The 15,826-nt window shown below is 52.5% G+C and overlaps 1 protein-coding gene across 1 annotated transcript in view; it reads right to left on the bottom strand.

Annotated features, from left to right (window-relative positions):
* Positions 1-15,826, bottom strand: part of INPPL1 (inositol polyphosphate phosphatase like 1) — a 74,645-nt gene that overhangs the window by 7,440 nt on the left and 51,379 nt on the right. Inside the window, exons 9-23 of the mRNA XM_066619395.1 lie at positions 15,037-15,135; positions 14,076-14,226; positions 11,237-11,343; positions 9,954-10,056; positions 9,340-9,536; positions 7,149-7,266; positions 6,535-6,631; positions 6,182-6,320; positions 5,532-5,631; positions 4,448-4,536; positions 3,894-3,975; positions 3,513-3,602; positions 1,916-2,029; positions 1,419-1,507; positions 47-134 (exon numbers count right to left, since the gene is read on the bottom strand). Of these exons, the coding sequence (XP_066475492.1) occupies positions 47-134; positions 1,419-1,507; positions 1,916-2,029; positions 3,513-3,602; positions 3,894-3,975; positions 4,448-4,536; positions 5,532-5,631; positions 6,182-6,320; positions 6,535-6,631; positions 7,149-7,266; positions 9,340-9,536; positions 9,954-10,056; positions 11,237-11,343; positions 14,076-14,226; positions 15,037-15,135 (1,663 nt within the window). The remainder of the gene's footprint in view (positions 1-46; positions 135-1,418; positions 1,508-1,915; positions 2,030-3,512; positions 3,603-3,893; positions 3,976-4,447; positions 4,537-5,531; positions 5,632-6,181; positions 6,321-6,534; positions 6,632-7,148; positions 7,267-9,339; positions 9,537-9,953; positions 10,057-11,236; positions 11,344-14,075; positions 14,227-15,036; positions 15,136-15,826) is intronic.

Genomic DNA, 15,826 nt, shown 5'->3' with positions numbered 1-15,826 from the left:
TCACTAACAGTGACATGGGCACTTGTGACACCTTTCAGCCACTTACCATAGGATTCATAGCCATCCAAAGACTTGACGGTCAAGAGGATGTGCTGGTCTTGAAGGTACTCAATATCAGAGAGGATCGGCTTCAGCTGCAGGCAACAGAAACCAAAGGGGGTTCATTTAAGGCAAGAAGCAAATGGCCTGGGTGCTCCCTTCTCACAGGCCTCCAAGCCAAGGGTGGACAAGAGTTGCTTGTCTGCAGCGCACCACCAAGGCTATGGTCAGATTATAGACCAAAGACCAATGGAAAAAGAGCCTGGCTGCTGCTCGGAGAGACCACAGTGAGTCCATCTAAGCCCCACAGTGGCCACTCAAGTGTGTCTAGGAGGCCCACTCTTCCCCACTGTTTCCTACGCCCAGAAACAGGTGCTCAGACGATGGCTGCCTCCAAGCATGGCACCTGCACAGCCACACAACGTATAGCTGTTGACAGCTTTCCTCTGTCGAAAGTCACCTAAGCTAGCAGCCCTCACCACACCTTGTGGCGGCTGTGGCCTGTGCAGGCTAACTATGTGTTGTATGGAGAGAGGCCTCCTCCAATTTGTCCTGAAGTTCTAGCCAATCAGTTTCACTGGATGACCTCAGGACAAATGTCAAGAGAGGGCGAGAAAAAAATATCTAGCTCCACTTTCTTCACACCACGTGCCATTTTGCAGACCTCGATCACGGGCTCCCCCTCTGCCACCTTTTTTCTAACTAAAAAGGCCCCAAATGTGAACTTTCCTCATCAGGAAGGTCCCTCCAGCTTCAAGCTCATTTTGGCTGTGCTCTTCTGCCAGCTTTGCGAGAGCCTTTTTGAAATGAGATGATTAGAACTGTACACAGTATGCCAAACGCAGTCACACCAGGGTTACACGAAGGAGTTACAAACTTTGCTCCAGATAAAAGCCCAGCTGGACTTCTGGCTCCATGAAGTCCTGTGCCTTTGGACTTTCTCCAGAGGCCCTGCTGCATGTGCCTTCACTAACTGACCTACAGAGGTGGCCATGGCACCCAGGCTCTTCTTTGCAGTGGCACCTCCCTTGGAAAGCTCATCTCACTCCATCTTTACTGGCTTTCAGATGTTCAGATCAAGTTCCAGATGGCTTTTTGGGAGGGTTGCTCTGATGATCTACTTCCCTTGTTTCTGCTGTTCCCGTTGGTTCAAATATTGATTTTCTTTAATGGCACGTTTTTCTCTTATGTTTTCAATGTGTCTTGTCAGTCATCTTGGGCCTTCACTTCTCACCAGAAATGCCTCCCATCCAAAAACCTCACAGAGAAAAAGTTGTACCTGTACAGTGCCCTTTAGTGGCCAGCTGACCCTAGAAGCGGGGCCTGCTGCAGCACAGCCTGCTTCAGGGGCAGGTGTGGGGGAGGAAGAGCTTCCTTACCGTGGGCAGCTGCCTGGAAGACCACTGTACTTTCAAGAAGTTGATGTTGTCGCTGCTCTGGGAGTCGTTCTCAAAGCTCTTTTTGAATTCTAGGGAAAGAGCAGAAGAGTGAAGGACTGAGGCTGGGGCCAGAGCTGTGTCCACGTGGACAAGAGCCACATGTGTGAAGGTGTGCTGGGCATCCCTGGCAAGCAGCGGCATTTGAGGAAGCAGGCTGGGCCTGGGCATACACGGATAGCACAGGTCAGGAGCAGAGTGCACCCTTTGCTTCCCTCTCAGTGTGCTTGACTGTGGCCCTTCCCTTTTGCAGGAGCAAACCCAGCCATGCCTTTTGAGACTCCAATGGATCAGTGGCCTTGATGCATTTTGTCCTCAGAGTTACTGATTCTAGCATTGTGCCTGATCCTGCAAAAATTATGGCCAAGGAGGCCCCCTCCTAGCAGAACCCACAACATCAGTGCCCTCTGCCCTCACTCACGCACACGCCCAAGGCCCACCTTCCAGGCATGCGGAGTAGAATTCAATGAAGAACTTGGTCCTGCTCGCTGTCTTCACAATGGCCTCCACACTCTCAAACTCGATATAGGCCTGCTCTGAAGACTTAGAGAGGCCTGCAGGCAGGAGAAGAAGATGGTGGAGTGAGCGGTGGGCCTCCAAGTCATTCCACACCCCTCCCACCACCCCGTCAGATTTGCCAGACTTTGCTCAGACACTTGCACATCATGAAACATTAAGGCCCAGAAATCTGCAATGTTTTTAAAATTAAAAACAGCTGCAAACTAAAATTCAAAAGACACAGATCCTGCAATGACACACTCCTCCTGTGGCTTCCCGTCACCTGCCCCTGCTGTGCAGTCCCCACTCTTGCAACCAACACCTCCACTCAAGACAGCAGTGCCCAATGCCAGGTTGCTGGGCAAAAATGCTGCATTGGGCCCCACGGCACCCTTCAAATGGTTCAGGTACTGGCCTGGATAGCTGTGGGGGGGGGGGTCTTTAGCCAGGGCTGACCACAACAATGCCCCTCTCCTCAAAGCCCCATTGCTGTTTCTTCTGATCCCACAGAACAAACCACTGACCCTTTCTCATGAAGGATAGAGGTGGTGGCACATGATCCTCTGCACCATAACAGAACGGGCATCCTGCCAGAGGCTTCCAGAAAGGACAAAAGACATAATGGAAGCCCTGATGCTACCACTGAGAGGGACAAAATTAAGATCGTGCCTAGAGGAGGAGGGCTGCAACCACAAGAAAAAATGCACAGAACTTTCAGAGAGCTCAGGTGAGAGCAGTGAAGAGGTTGTGGGAGGGGGCAAAGTCAGCCAAACATGTTTGAGGTCCTTACAGATATAGCAGGAGGGGCAGCACCAGTGACACACCAAAAAAACAAGGAGGCAAAACCCTTCTGTGCTTTTGGAGACCTGCTGCTCTGTTTTCTGGCATTACAGGTAACAGCCAATGTTGAAAGGACATGGTCAGGTGACTGCTGCCGCCGCTACCGTTCCTCCCAGGGGTGAAAGGAGCATCACCCACTTTGCTGCAACCAAGAATTCTCCACAATCTGAGGCGCTGAAGGCTTCCCAGGCAGAGGAAAGGATGGGCAAGTGTGTTCCAGTCGTTCTCTTGTTCCTGTCCTCAGTACGTGTGGTGCAGGGAGATGGTGGGCAGAGTCAGGGCTGGCCCAAGACCTCCTGATGCAGCCAAATACCAAATGCTCCCCCCCCACCCAATGTGCCAGCCTTTGCTCCCCTGACTCTCCTTCCTTCCATTCAGGAGGAGGACCAATAGAGGCAGGTAAGCAGACAAAAATCAGGGTGCCCCCAACCAAACTGCAGCCTGAGCAGCAGTTGACCTCACCGATGGGCCAACTGGGCACAGCCCAGAAGAGCCAAAAGATTATGGGTCACCCAACACAACACAAGTTTAACAATCCAAAGAACAGGACCAGAGAACCTTTCCAGTGTGGGCTCCCAGACACCAGGGAGTGATGCCAAGAGAACCAGCAACTGAGGGCATGCAAGTAACGCAGAACGGGCACAGCACTCCCCCCCACCACACAGCAGACTCTCCCATTGGCCCTTTCCATCCTGGTACCTTTTTTGGACACAAACTGGGATGTAACTCCAACTTCAAAGGCTGCAAAGACAGGGGAGTGGTCGCTGCTCACAATGTCATCTGTGCAACCTGGCAACAGAGCAAGAGAGACCCAAGGGCTGTGACACTGGAGAACTCTTGGTGGTCATCCTGGATTTGGTCTTTCACTGGGGGAAAGTCATTTCCTCACAGGCTACCAGAATCAGTGGGGGAGCAGCGGGATGGGATGGGACACATCAGCAAAGAGGAATGAAGATTCCAGGGCCTTAGGATGTGATGGAATCCAGACCCTCCTATGCTAATCACCAAAGCTGTTTACAACCAGTCATCTCAAGGAGACCACCAGATCACCCCGTCCTTTCCCCACTGCAGGAAGCTCACCATAGGAGTTGCAGTTTATGTGGGTTTCTGGGTACGACTTCCAGAGGATCCGATCACACCACGAGGGGACGTTGGTTCTCACCTGGAGCAGGAGAGACAGGGTGAGCAGGACCCCTACCCTGTCAGGAGCCCCTCGCTGCTGTGACATCCAGAAGGCCTTCCCCTTTCCTGGACAGGCTTCCCTACTTCAGAGCACAAGAGCAGGCCTGGAACAGGCCAGGCACCCATCTAGTCCAGCTTCTCCAGAAAGCTAAAGGCAACAGCTCTCCCACACTGCTGCCCCCCCAAGACTCTAATTCAGAGGCGTCCAGCCCCTTGTACACATAGGTCCAAGCCAGGACCCAGACAGCATTGCTAGGGGCCGACCAAGAAGCCACAAGGGCCTCTGGAAGTGCAAGGAATCACCTGGAAAGATAGGGACCACGGAAGCCCGGTTGCTCTTGCTCTGCTTTTGGGGCCTGTTGAACCTGGAACCTCCCATAACTGGAAGATATTTGCAGTGTACCCCACTGTACGCACCCAAGGATGCTGCCCCACTGGATCATGACACCTACCCCAGTTGGCTTCTGCTTGTGCCACACATAGGTGTCCCGGGATCCCCTCTCATAGCGATAGGTGGGAGGGAAGGTGAGCTCTTCCTCACCTACAGAAACAGAGACTGACTGAGTACCTCTGTTCCCAAACTCCTCCAGCCTTCAACACAGCCTCCTCCAAACAAGTAAATCCACAGGAGACTGAGGGAGAAGTCAGCCAAGTGTTTACGAGATCAGGGAAGAAGGGTGGATCAGGACCGGGAAGGAGCTAGTTTTGGTGGCAGTGGCCTCAACCTGCCTCCCCAGATCCACACAGACTGGTGCAGGTCTGAATAGACCCAGTAGGGGATTACTATGGGGGCAAGGAAACAAATGTCCCCTTGCCCTGAGAAGGCTTCTGGAGGACAAACTACCCTCTGGAGGACGCAGCAGGTGCCATGCTGGGGCTGCAGCACTGGTGTGTGGGGAGTTCCAGTGGACTGGGCTGAAAGTTATTTACATCGTGCCACCAGCCACCACACCTTGTAATGAAACACAGGTGGGACTCGGTATCCACTGATTTGGTATCCACTGATTTGACTCACCAGTGATACTGAGGTCCACCTTTAAATGCCTCGTAACATAGAAAAAAAAGCACCAAAATCCAATTTCACACTGTATAATTTCATTCCATTAGATTCAATTATTCACTCCATCTAGTGGCTGAGTGCAGTACAGTGTCTTTACCAATGCATTCTAGAGTGACAATAGAGGAGCAAGAAACCTGGAAGTGGGTCGTTAAACCTATTTTTCCACTGATTTGGTATCCACTGTGTTTTTTTATCTACTGGGGGTTCCGGAACAGAGCCTCAGTGGATAACGAGGCATGACCTGTACTTTCCTAATGTACCCTATTTCTACTCCGACTCAGTGGCTGCAATGCCCATACAAGGGTCACATTTTCCCCATTGATCTCTCCCAGAAAAGAAACATTTTCCCCACTGATCTCTCTTTCAAGAGCCAGAAAAGACTTTGGTTTAGGATTGGGCTTAAGGATGCAAACTATCCCCTCACCCCAGCACATTTCCACCCCCCTCAGCAGTCAAAGAGAGAGAGAGTTGCTCACTGAATCGCAGGAAAATCTTGTGTTTCTCCTTCTCCAGGTTGAGTTGATCCACCTTAAGGAGCGGCTCAAACTCTTTGCGGTTGATGTAGTTAAGGATTTCCTGAGGGAAAGGATGCAAGGGAGGCATATTCAGTGTGTGGTATAATGTGCTTGGCTGGGAGACCTGAATTCCAGTTCCAGCCAAGCACAGAACTCCCCTGGGGAGGAGCAAGACACAATCACACTCTCCATTTCCACATATGATGCAAGAGCTGCAGACCCACACCCTCCACAACAGCACAAGGAACCTCATGTGTCTCTCAGTTCATGCAGTGCAGCCCTTTAAGTCAGTGAACTGTACTGGCTCTGCCAATGCCTGCCTGCCCGCTCTCTCTCAGGCAGTTTTGAAAAAGAGGTCCTGGGGCTCAAGAACTGCTTGGAAGCCATACTTTCTGGCTCATGTCCTTCCCCTTAATCATGTCCTTCCCCCTAATCAGGTCAAACAACATGTGACAAAGAAGATCTGTAAGCAGATCTTGCATCATGCCTAGAGCATGTTTATGATTCTGAAAGTGACCTCTGCACATGCTCAGAGGCACTGGTGCTAAACACATTCCAAGAATGAGGGCCGCTCCCAGAAGATCCCAGCCTGTCACCAGTCATTCCCTCACTTGGATGTCCATGTCCAGGCGGTAGTTCAGGTCCCCAAACCAGAAGAGGTGGGTGAAGCGGAGCGAGATGTCAAAGGAGCTGAGCTGCTTGTCCCCCAGGGAAAGAAGACGCAGGATGTCCAGGTAGTTCTGGTTCCTCCTGGAGGGTGCAGAAAAGAGGCAATATGGGAGAAAGGCAGCTGCTGTGCTGTAAAGACTTTGCTGCACAGAAACACAGAGAAGCTGAAGAGGGTGACACGGCAGGGGTGCAAGCACAGCTCCAAAGTATTTCAAGTGGCCCACCAGCCTGCAGCAGTCACCCCCACTCTGGCACACTCAGGAGCCTTCCTACCTACCCCAGTGCTGGGACTCACCTGGCCGTCTTCTCGTTCCCCGACGTGAGGTGGCAGTTGACAAACCCAAAGGACGTGCCATTGAACATGAAAGAGATGCCCACAGCTCCCTTGTTGCCTGAGAAGCAGAACTGAGAAGTCATGAGAGCCCCAAACCCCCAGCGCCCCTGGCACCAAGAGCTGCATCTGAGGACTTCCACAGGCACCCCGTAGCCAGGAGACAACTTCCTGCTCTGCTCTTGGTTCATTAGCCTGACTGTATTTAGCCTATTGTTAGCTGGGGAGGGGGTTTCCCCAAGGCAGCTTTTCCCTAATTGGGGTTTTCCTTCAGCTCTGGGTGGTGGCAGTCGGTTATCCCAGTAAATCCCAGTCTGACTGGTGGGAAGAGAATGAAGGAGAAAGGTGCTGGAAACTGTGTGAAGGAGCCAGAGTGCTCTGATCTTTAACACTCTCTCCCTGCTGTTGAACGGCACCGGATATCGGCCACAGTTCCCACCTACCTGATCTACGCAGCACACACCTAGCCTAAGTGGACACCACATGCTTCTTACTGACCCTGGCGGCTTGCTATCACCTAGACACTTGCTGAAGAAATTCAGGCCAGCCAACTCCTGTTCTTCTTGTTATGTCCTTACCCAAAGTGTTGGCAATCCCAGTTTTCACACTCGAGGTGCTGACGTGGCTGATCCGGTTCTCGTGTTCCGGTTTCACCAGGACTGCAATTTTAATGTTCCATAAGGACTGCATGGCTATCTGAAAAGGCAATCCAGGCAAGAGCATGTTTAATCTGTGCACACCTTACTGCTTGCAACAGGACAGCAAGGTCTGCTTTTTCATCTACGACCTCCCATTGCGAAGGGACAGGCTACAGAGATGGCTGATGGACAGACAAGGATCTGCCTGCACACAGACTCTTCAGGGCAAAAACTTCTTTCATTTTCTGCTTACTTTTCCTTTCCAGAAAGAAGAGGGAAATTGCCAGGGGGGGTTTAATGTTAACTTGCTCTGAGTTCCTCAGACTGACAAAAGAGACAAACAGAAGGCAACTGTCTCATGAGTGACATTCTCAGAGAAGGGGTCAGAGTTCAGGGACAGAGCACAGACTCTCCATGCAGATGGTTTCAGCTTCCATCCCCAGTGAAAAAGGACTTCAGGGGGATGAGAGCTGCTGCCAGTCAGTGCTGGACCAGGTGGATCAATGGTCTGAGCAGGAGGCTGCTTCATGGGTTTCTCCTTACAAATCTGAGATCTGGTTGCTCACAGTGGGCCACGGCCAGGGCTTGAGTTCCAGAACAAACAGTGCCTGGCCTAGAAGCTGCCTCTTTGGCATCCTGTAATCCTGCGAGGTGCAGCTCTATGGAGCAGTGCAGCAAACAGGGGCATCGTGGGGCCCAAGCTGCTCGGCAAGGAGACCATGGCACGACCCCAAAAACCACAGGGCAGAGGCTTGGAGGGCAGAGCTCCGCACGTGAGGTTTTCGCTGCATGAAAGCTCACCCACCTGCCCTGAGCCTGTTACTGCCATTTTCAGGGTTGCTTTGTGGTCTCACAACCCAGAAGTGAATGGTGGTGATGACATCCCTCCCTGTGTCATCACCAATTACTTCCGGATGCCGAGCTCTGTGCCTGCAGCATGGAGGGTGTCACAACAGCGGTAAGTTTAAGGACCACTGCTATAACCCCCCCTGGCATTTTGAAACGGGCTGCAAAAGAGACAAAGTGCACTCTGTCATGAAGCTCTATTGCTCCTTCCTTCATCATCCTCATCATCTATATAGCACCACCTATGCACATGACGCTGCACGGCAGATGGGAGGACAGGTCTCTGCTCTCATGATTTCCCAATCTAGCTGCAGACACAAGGGAGGGTCAATGGGGGAAGAATATTCAAGACACGTTCTGAGGCCTCACTGCAGGAGGAATAAGAGGCAAGGAGGTTGTGCCGAAGGCTTCATAGATTTCCAAGCTGAATTTTGACTCTGGAAACAGATTCTGGGGCTGAGCCCTGCTTCCCAGGACAGAGGATCACCCAGAGCGCCAAGAACGACATGGAGGTTCAGCATCCTGCACACACTTTCCCTGCTTGCTACGGCCCCTATAACTCTCCCACTCCTCCTGCTCCAGTCACAGAGGCAGAATAAAGTCAGAACTTCGCAATATGACCCACAGCTCATCTAGAAGCAGAGCTCATCACAAGATACAGAGAGGGTCACTGTCTTAGGTGAGTGTTGAAGAGAATTGGACAACTCATGGTCTGTAGTGTGGGAGGGGGAGTGGTCTACTGGTGGCTATTAGGCATGATGGATACAGGGAGCCTCCATGTTCAGTAGCAATGTATCTTAGAATACCAGTTGCTAGAAGGCAAACAAGAAGGGAGGAATGTTGCCTTCATGTGGAAGGGGGGCTTACTGGAGCCTTCCTGGAAAAGGTAGCAAAAAGATGCACATTTACAGAACTTGTGAAATTTAGGCTGCAATCCTATGCATGTTTTCCTGGTAATCAGCCCCACTGAATTCAATGGGACTTACTTCTGAGTAGACATGCTTAGAATTGGGCTGTTAGGGGTTCATGGAGCAGAGCAACAAATGAAGGCCCATGGAAAGAGATACTCATGGCTTTTCTTTTTTTTTTTAAATTTTTCACACTGTTGTACCACCCAGGAAGCTTTGTGGCTGGGTGGAGATTTGCACCTGGATTTTTCAGGTTTCATTCCAACTCCTGAACCATCCCTGAACCTATTCTAGATAGGGACAAAGCTAAGGGCTTCATGGAGAAGTGTGTTGCACCGTCACCCCAGCCTACCCTTCTGTAGCTCTTGAGGACCTACCGGCCGGTACTCAATCTCCGTGAACTCCTTCAGGACCCCACGCATGAAGTCCACCCACTCCTTGTCCCCCATGGAGTTCTCTTGGGTCCCGAAGACGTAGATGTCGTGGGGGATGGTGACCGTCATCTCATCCAGCGTCTTGCCCAGGCCCTTTGAGGCAAACCAGGATGTGATGTTCTTGGGAGGGGGCACGCTGCCTGCAGGGGAAGGGAGCCAGTCAGCTGGGGACGGGGGGACTGTCCAGAGAGGGCAGTTCTCTGGAGGAAAAGGGACTGTGGAAAGAGAAGTGACAGAGCTACAAGCAGCAGCAGAGCAGGCAACAAGGCTGAGGAAGGAAGGCGTCTTTAGGGTGATGCTACATAGAAGAGCCAGAGTGGCAGAACCCACTGCGCTTTGCAGAAAGGCCACAATTCCAGCCCTGACATCTCCAGCCAGTGGAATCTCAGGGAACAAGGCCGAGGAGAACCTCGAGTCTGGAGGGCTGCTGGCAGGCAGCTGCCAGAGGCAGGGCTAAACCATGCGACCCAATGGTTAACCCGATGCAAGGCAGCTTCACCCATGCACTAAGCAGGCCCCCATCCACCGCCAGGGCCGCCCCAGATAGCAGGACTCACCCATGTTCCATGAGCCGATGAAGAGGGAAATCATATCTGGTTCATCCTGGTTGGAATGTCTGTTCTTCATCAGCTGCAGGAGCTGGCAGAAGGCCTCCCTCTTCTGGGGGGGGGGGGGAGGGAAACAGATAGGAAGTCAGCAGCCCCACAGAGCAGGCAAGGACACTCACAGAGACAAAACTGCCCAGGGCCCTCGCAAGAGTCTCGGCTCTCAACTGTGGCTTCAACAGCAACAAAAATAAAGGCAGCTTGAAACATCTCGGGGGCACCTGAGAGCCTCCAAGAACTCCCACTGGCTGGGGCCTCACAGCACAGCTCCACTCCCTCACAATCATGCCCTCTCCTCCTCTCATGGGCTGCCCCCCCCCCAGGCTCTGTCCCAGTGTCTTCTGTGCCCGCAGGTTAAGCTGCTCCCTGGAATAACTGCAGCATTTCTGGACTGAGGGACATAAGTAGAAGAGCAGCTTAATTTGAGCCAAAACATGGGGCTTTATAAAGAATGGGGTAGTGCCCTCAGACTGGAATTTCCTCGCCACTGGGGAACAGCAGCCCACCCTCCAATCCCAGCTGGGCTCAGACCAAGGAGCAAAGCAATTGGGGAGGCCAGAGTCCCGTCTTCTGATCTCTCTGAACAGGTTTTCAGCCGAAAACCAGAAGTTGAGATTTTCAGCCTTCCGGAGACACTAAAAGGCCTTCTGAGGTCTATGGATGCTGCGCGAAGCCTCCATGGGCCTCAGAACACCCTACGGAGGAGACAGGAGCACAGCAAGCACAGCTCCCATCGCCTCCTGAGGGTACAGGCTGGACCCACCCCACAAGTTCAGAACCCACTGACAGTCAAATCCGCAGGTCCTGAATCCATGGGTAAGGAGGGCTGCCTATAGACCACTTTCCAAGAAAAATGTGATCCACTCAGCAATGTGATCCACTCAGCAACACTGGAAAAATGGTTCCCTGGCCTGAAGAAAGGCTCACAAACTAGAAAAACCCCAAAGGGAGACACCAGGAAAGAAACCCTCAAAAAGACACTCTGCGGAAAAGAACAAACAAGGCAGTTGCTGCCCCCAGCCAAGTACAGGAGGAATCCAACTTTCAAGGGTGCCTCTTTTTTGGGATTGCACAGTGACCCTATCAGTCCCTGAGAACTGAAGAGCGCAGCTCTTCTGAAGAAGGCTAAAGGAACTGTTTCTTAAGATGTCAACTGCTGAACACGCAACACGTCTGCTGATGTGACATCAACGCCCTCTTAAGCACCTCGAGGACTGCGGCCTCTTCAGACTCACCCTGGCGCTGACAAAGACGAAGTCTTTCCGCTGCGTCTTGTCCTTCTCCTTCTCAAAAACGATGCCCAGTTTATTCTGTACACGCTGGGATTTTATCAGCTGACGGACTGGAGGGAAGGAGGAGGAAGAGGAAGACAATAAAGTTACACCACGGCAGGACAGTTTCCTCCTTCCAGTTAGCCCACCCCACGCAATTCCACTTCATGTTCTGATTTGTCTCCAAAGGGCCACTTCACCACTGCCTGTGTCTCCCCAGAAGGCATTTTCACGTGAGAACTAGCAAACTAGATATAAGAACATAAGAACATAAGAACAGCCCCACTGGATCAGGCCATAGGCCCATCTAGTCCAGCTTCCTGTATCTCACAGCGGCCCACCAAATGCCCCAGGGAGCACACCAGATAACAAGAGACCTCATCCTGGTGCCCTCCCTTGCATCTGTCATAGCCCATTTCTAAAATCAGGAGGTTGCGCATACACATCATGGCTTGTACCCCATAATGGATTTTTCCTCCAGAAACTTGTCCAATCCCCTTTTAAAGGCATCCAGGCCAGACGTGTGTGCAGGTCCCCCAATATATAAGCAGGCACTGGGGACTTGTGAAAAGGGCCACACTGTCTGTCTGTCCAAGGAAGGGCCAAGTTCACATTTCCTGATGGGGTGGGAGGCAGGCTCATGAAAGGCAGCAAGGCCCTCCCACACATCCTCATGTACTGAGAGCAGCCACCCAGACAACCAACACAGCAATGTCTACAAAAACAGTGACACTTCTTCCCCCTCAGCGCCGATGGGGGTGGGGGGGTCTGCTGAAAAAAGCTCCCCACAAATGACAGCAAGTGGAGATGGGGATGTGGAGAGTAATAATAATAATAATAATAATAACTTTATTTCTACCCCGCCTTTCTCCCCGAAGGGACTCAAGGCGGCTTACAACATATTAAAAACAATTTAAAAACAAATAAAAACATATTAACACATACTAAAAACAGCAGTCAGAGTAAAAATAGGTAAAAAGAGCATAGAGCAGCAGCAAGTCATAAAAGAATCAGGCCTGTAAAAAAAATATTAAAAGATGTTAAAAAATGTTAAAAGGCCAAGAACTCAGAAGGCCTGTTTAAACAGAAGGGTCTTCAGGCCTTGCCGAAAGGTCTCAAGAGAGGGAGCCATTCTTAAGTCAAGGGGAAGGGAGTTCCCTAGCGTTGGTGCCACTACTGAGAAGGCCCTATTTCTTGCAGCCGCCCCACGTACCTCCCTAGGCGGCGGCACTTGTAAAAAGGCCTTCTCTGATGACCTGAGAGGGCGAGCCGGATTGTACGGGAGCAGGCGATCTCTAAGATACCCTGGTCCAGAGCAGTATAGGGCTTTAAAGGTCAATACCAGCATCTTGAATTGGGCCTGGAAACGAATGGGCAGCCAGTGCAGCCGCTGGAGAAGCGGACTGACAGGGTCGAACCGCCTACCTCCAGTAACCACACGGGCCGCCGCATTCTGCACTAGTTGCAGTTTCCGAACCGTCTTCAAGGGCAGCCCCACATAGAGTGCGTTACAGTAATCTAATCTCGATGTCACTGAGGCATGGATCACCGTGGCCAGGTCTGCACGATCCAAGTACGGCCGCAGCTGGCGCACCAGCCGAAGCTGAGCGAAGGCCCCCCTAGCCACAGCCGCCACCTGGGAATCCAGGAGCAGCTGCGAGTCCAGGTGGACCCCCAAGCTGCGGACCTGCTCCTTCAGAGGGAGTGCAACCCCATTCAGGGCAAGCCGATAGTCCAGCACCTGCATCGAGGATTTCCTAACCAGGAGAGCCTCTGTCTTATCCGGATTTAATTTCAGCTTGTTAGCCCCCATCCAGATCCTCACTGCCTCCAGACAGCGCTCCAGGTCCTCAACCGCCATCCTGGAGTCTGGAGGAAAGGAGAGATAGAGCTGGGTGTCATCAGCATATTGATGGCACCCCACTCCAAACCCCCGGATGACCTCTCCCAGCGGTTTCATGTAGATGAAATAGCATGGGGGACAGAATTGAGCCCTGTGGCACCCCGCATCTCAAGGGCCAGGGTGTCGAACAGGCATCCCCCAGCACCACCATCTGGGACCGACCCTCCAAGTAGGAGCGGAACCACCGCAAAACAGTGCCTCCAGCTCCCAACTCGGCCAATCGGCCCAGAAGGATACCATGGTCGATGGTATCGAAAGCCGCTGAGAGGTCCAGCAGGACCAACAGGGACGCACTCCCCCTGTCCAGTCCCCGGCGTAGGTCATCCACCAAGGCGACCAAGGCGGTTTCCGTCCCAAAGCCCGGCCTGAAGCCAGATTGAAAAGGATCCAGATAATCCGCTTCATCCAAGACCCTCTGGAGTTGGGATGCCACCACCCGCTCAATTACCTTGCCCAGAAACGGGATGTTGGACACTGGCCGGTAGTTATCCAACACAGTGGAATCCAGGGAGGGCTTCTTCAGGAGGGGGCGAACCACCGCCCGTTTCAAAGCGAGTGGTAACGTCCCCTCCATCAAGGAAGAGTTGACCACCCTCCCTGTCCACTCAGCCAGCCCACCCCGGGCAGCTCTTATCAACCAAGCTGGGCAAGGGTCGAGCAGGCAGGCAGATGGCCTCACACTCCAAAGGAGTCTGTCCACATCCTCAGGCTGTACAAGCTGAAAAGAATCCCACAACACAGGACAAGCAGTTGCCAAGGGTACATCGTCAGACACTGTCAATGTGGCATCCAAGTTGTGACGAATACGAGTAGAGAACGAGGCAGCAGTGGGGCAGCTGTCGGGGGCATGTGGACACGAAGTGGAACTCCCTTGAAAAACAAGCAGAAGGGGCCCCTCACTCTTGTCGTGCGTGAAGGTGTTCCAGTCCTCCTGAGAGTCCTTCTGCTTCTTCAGCACCACCAGTTTCCCACCCTCCACATCCACGCTCAAGGTGTACTTCTGGGACTTCCCAATCTTGGTCAGGTCGCCCAAGGTTAGGTCCAGCTTCACCTGTGAGCAGGAAGAGAAAAGCACAATCGGTCAGAGAGGTAATAATGCAACACAACAGACCGTCAAGTGGGGGGGGTAATGTTGTGGCAGGAAAATGCGGTGGAAGAAACGATGCAAGCTGGGCACCTGCTGCAACCCTCCACTAGAAAAAGCACGGAGGGCTCGAAAGTGCACGCCCAGTCTTGCTCCTGCTGCTCTTCTTGCACACCATGCAAGAATATCCCAGAGTTCTCCTCTCTCCGGCTTTCCGAACAGGAAGGAGCACACTGCTCCTGGACCTGGTAGTTCGAAGTGGCAGGAAGGAAAGTCTCCACCCAAGACTCTCAGTGGGAGGCCAGGTCCACCCAGTGTTAGAATACCCATAGCTGGCTGGAAAGCCTGAGCACGCTGTAGACAGAAGGGATGGGGCCAGATGGAGGTGGCAGGATCAGGCTGCCAGGAGGCTCAATTTACAGGCAAGTGATGTGCAAGTTACAGGCAGGCACCCCTCTCCATACTGCAGGCATCTCAAAGCACCAATGAGATGCTATGATGCCCTTGCCAGTCAGCAACATGCGATGTGACAAGCATGCAATGCTGGCACCTCACTTACAGCAGGCTCCCAGGGTGCAACACCCCCCCACGCTATTGCCCACCTCGCCCCCCCCCGCACAGACATCTCCCTCCTGGCACTGTGGATCCCCATGGCTCTCTGATGGTTTGGCTCTGTTGCGTCCCCATGAGACGGCAACAGCTTGTTCACAGAAGCCAGGCATGGTGGGACAGGTGTGGGGCAAGAGGCAGGAGATGGGGACAGGCAGAGGAGCTCACCTCAAAGGCCTGGACAGGAATGCTCTTTGCTTTGCGGGAAGAAGGCTGGGCAGGCCCAGGCTGGGCGGTGGAGCTCATGTCCTGGAGCGCTTTCAGGGCCTGCAGGGGACCAGAAGGAAGATCAGAACTAACAGTGACAGCAGGTAAATCAACACTTTTCCATATATTTGCATCATTTGGTTTCTTTTCATGTGTTTGAAGAATTCGCTTTTATTTCATTATAAAAATGAGGGAGTGGAAGGACGACTGAGTCATGCACATATAAAGCACATTATTTGAAAGTGAGCGTTCAGTTCTCTCCAAAGCCACTTAGAACCCTTTACATAGAAAGTCTGGAAACTTTGCACCTCTCTCCTGGGCCTTTCCTGGTTGCCCAAGACTCTGTAACTGCTGAGGGCACATAACTCCCCACAGCACACCTAACTCGAAGTTGGTTGGCTGTGCCAGACTTGGAGTGGTGGCCTCCCCCCCCTCCCAGCCAGCTTCACAGCATCTGATCTCCCCCATCTTCTGAAAATCAAACCCCACAACAATCAGGAGTCAAGGAAGACCACTTTTTGTTTCTCTGCAGGGTTACAAATCCTTTCCACCAAACTGCTTGTTGGAATCCACAGTCGCTGTTACCCTCATCTTATATTGCTGGACAGGGAAAGTTCTGAACCTCATTAGAGAACCAATCACTCAGATTCCCCTTCCCCCACCAGCCACTTGGGGAGGAAAACAGAGGAAAAACCCATCACTTGACCTCCCCAGCCGCACACTTGCTCCGCCCCACTCCCCTTCCAGCTTC

Source organism: Tiliqua scincoides, chromosome 3 (genome assembly GCF_035046505.1).
Source record: "Tiliqua scincoides isolate rTilSci1 chromosome 3, rTilSci1.hap2, whole genome shotgun sequence".
NCBI classification, from domain to species: domain Eukaryota; kingdom Metazoa; phylum Chordata; class Lepidosauria; order Squamata; family Scincidae; genus Tiliqua; species Tiliqua scincoides.
Note: the sequence above shows the minus strand (reverse complement) of the source record. Positions and strands in the feature narration are given on the sequence as shown.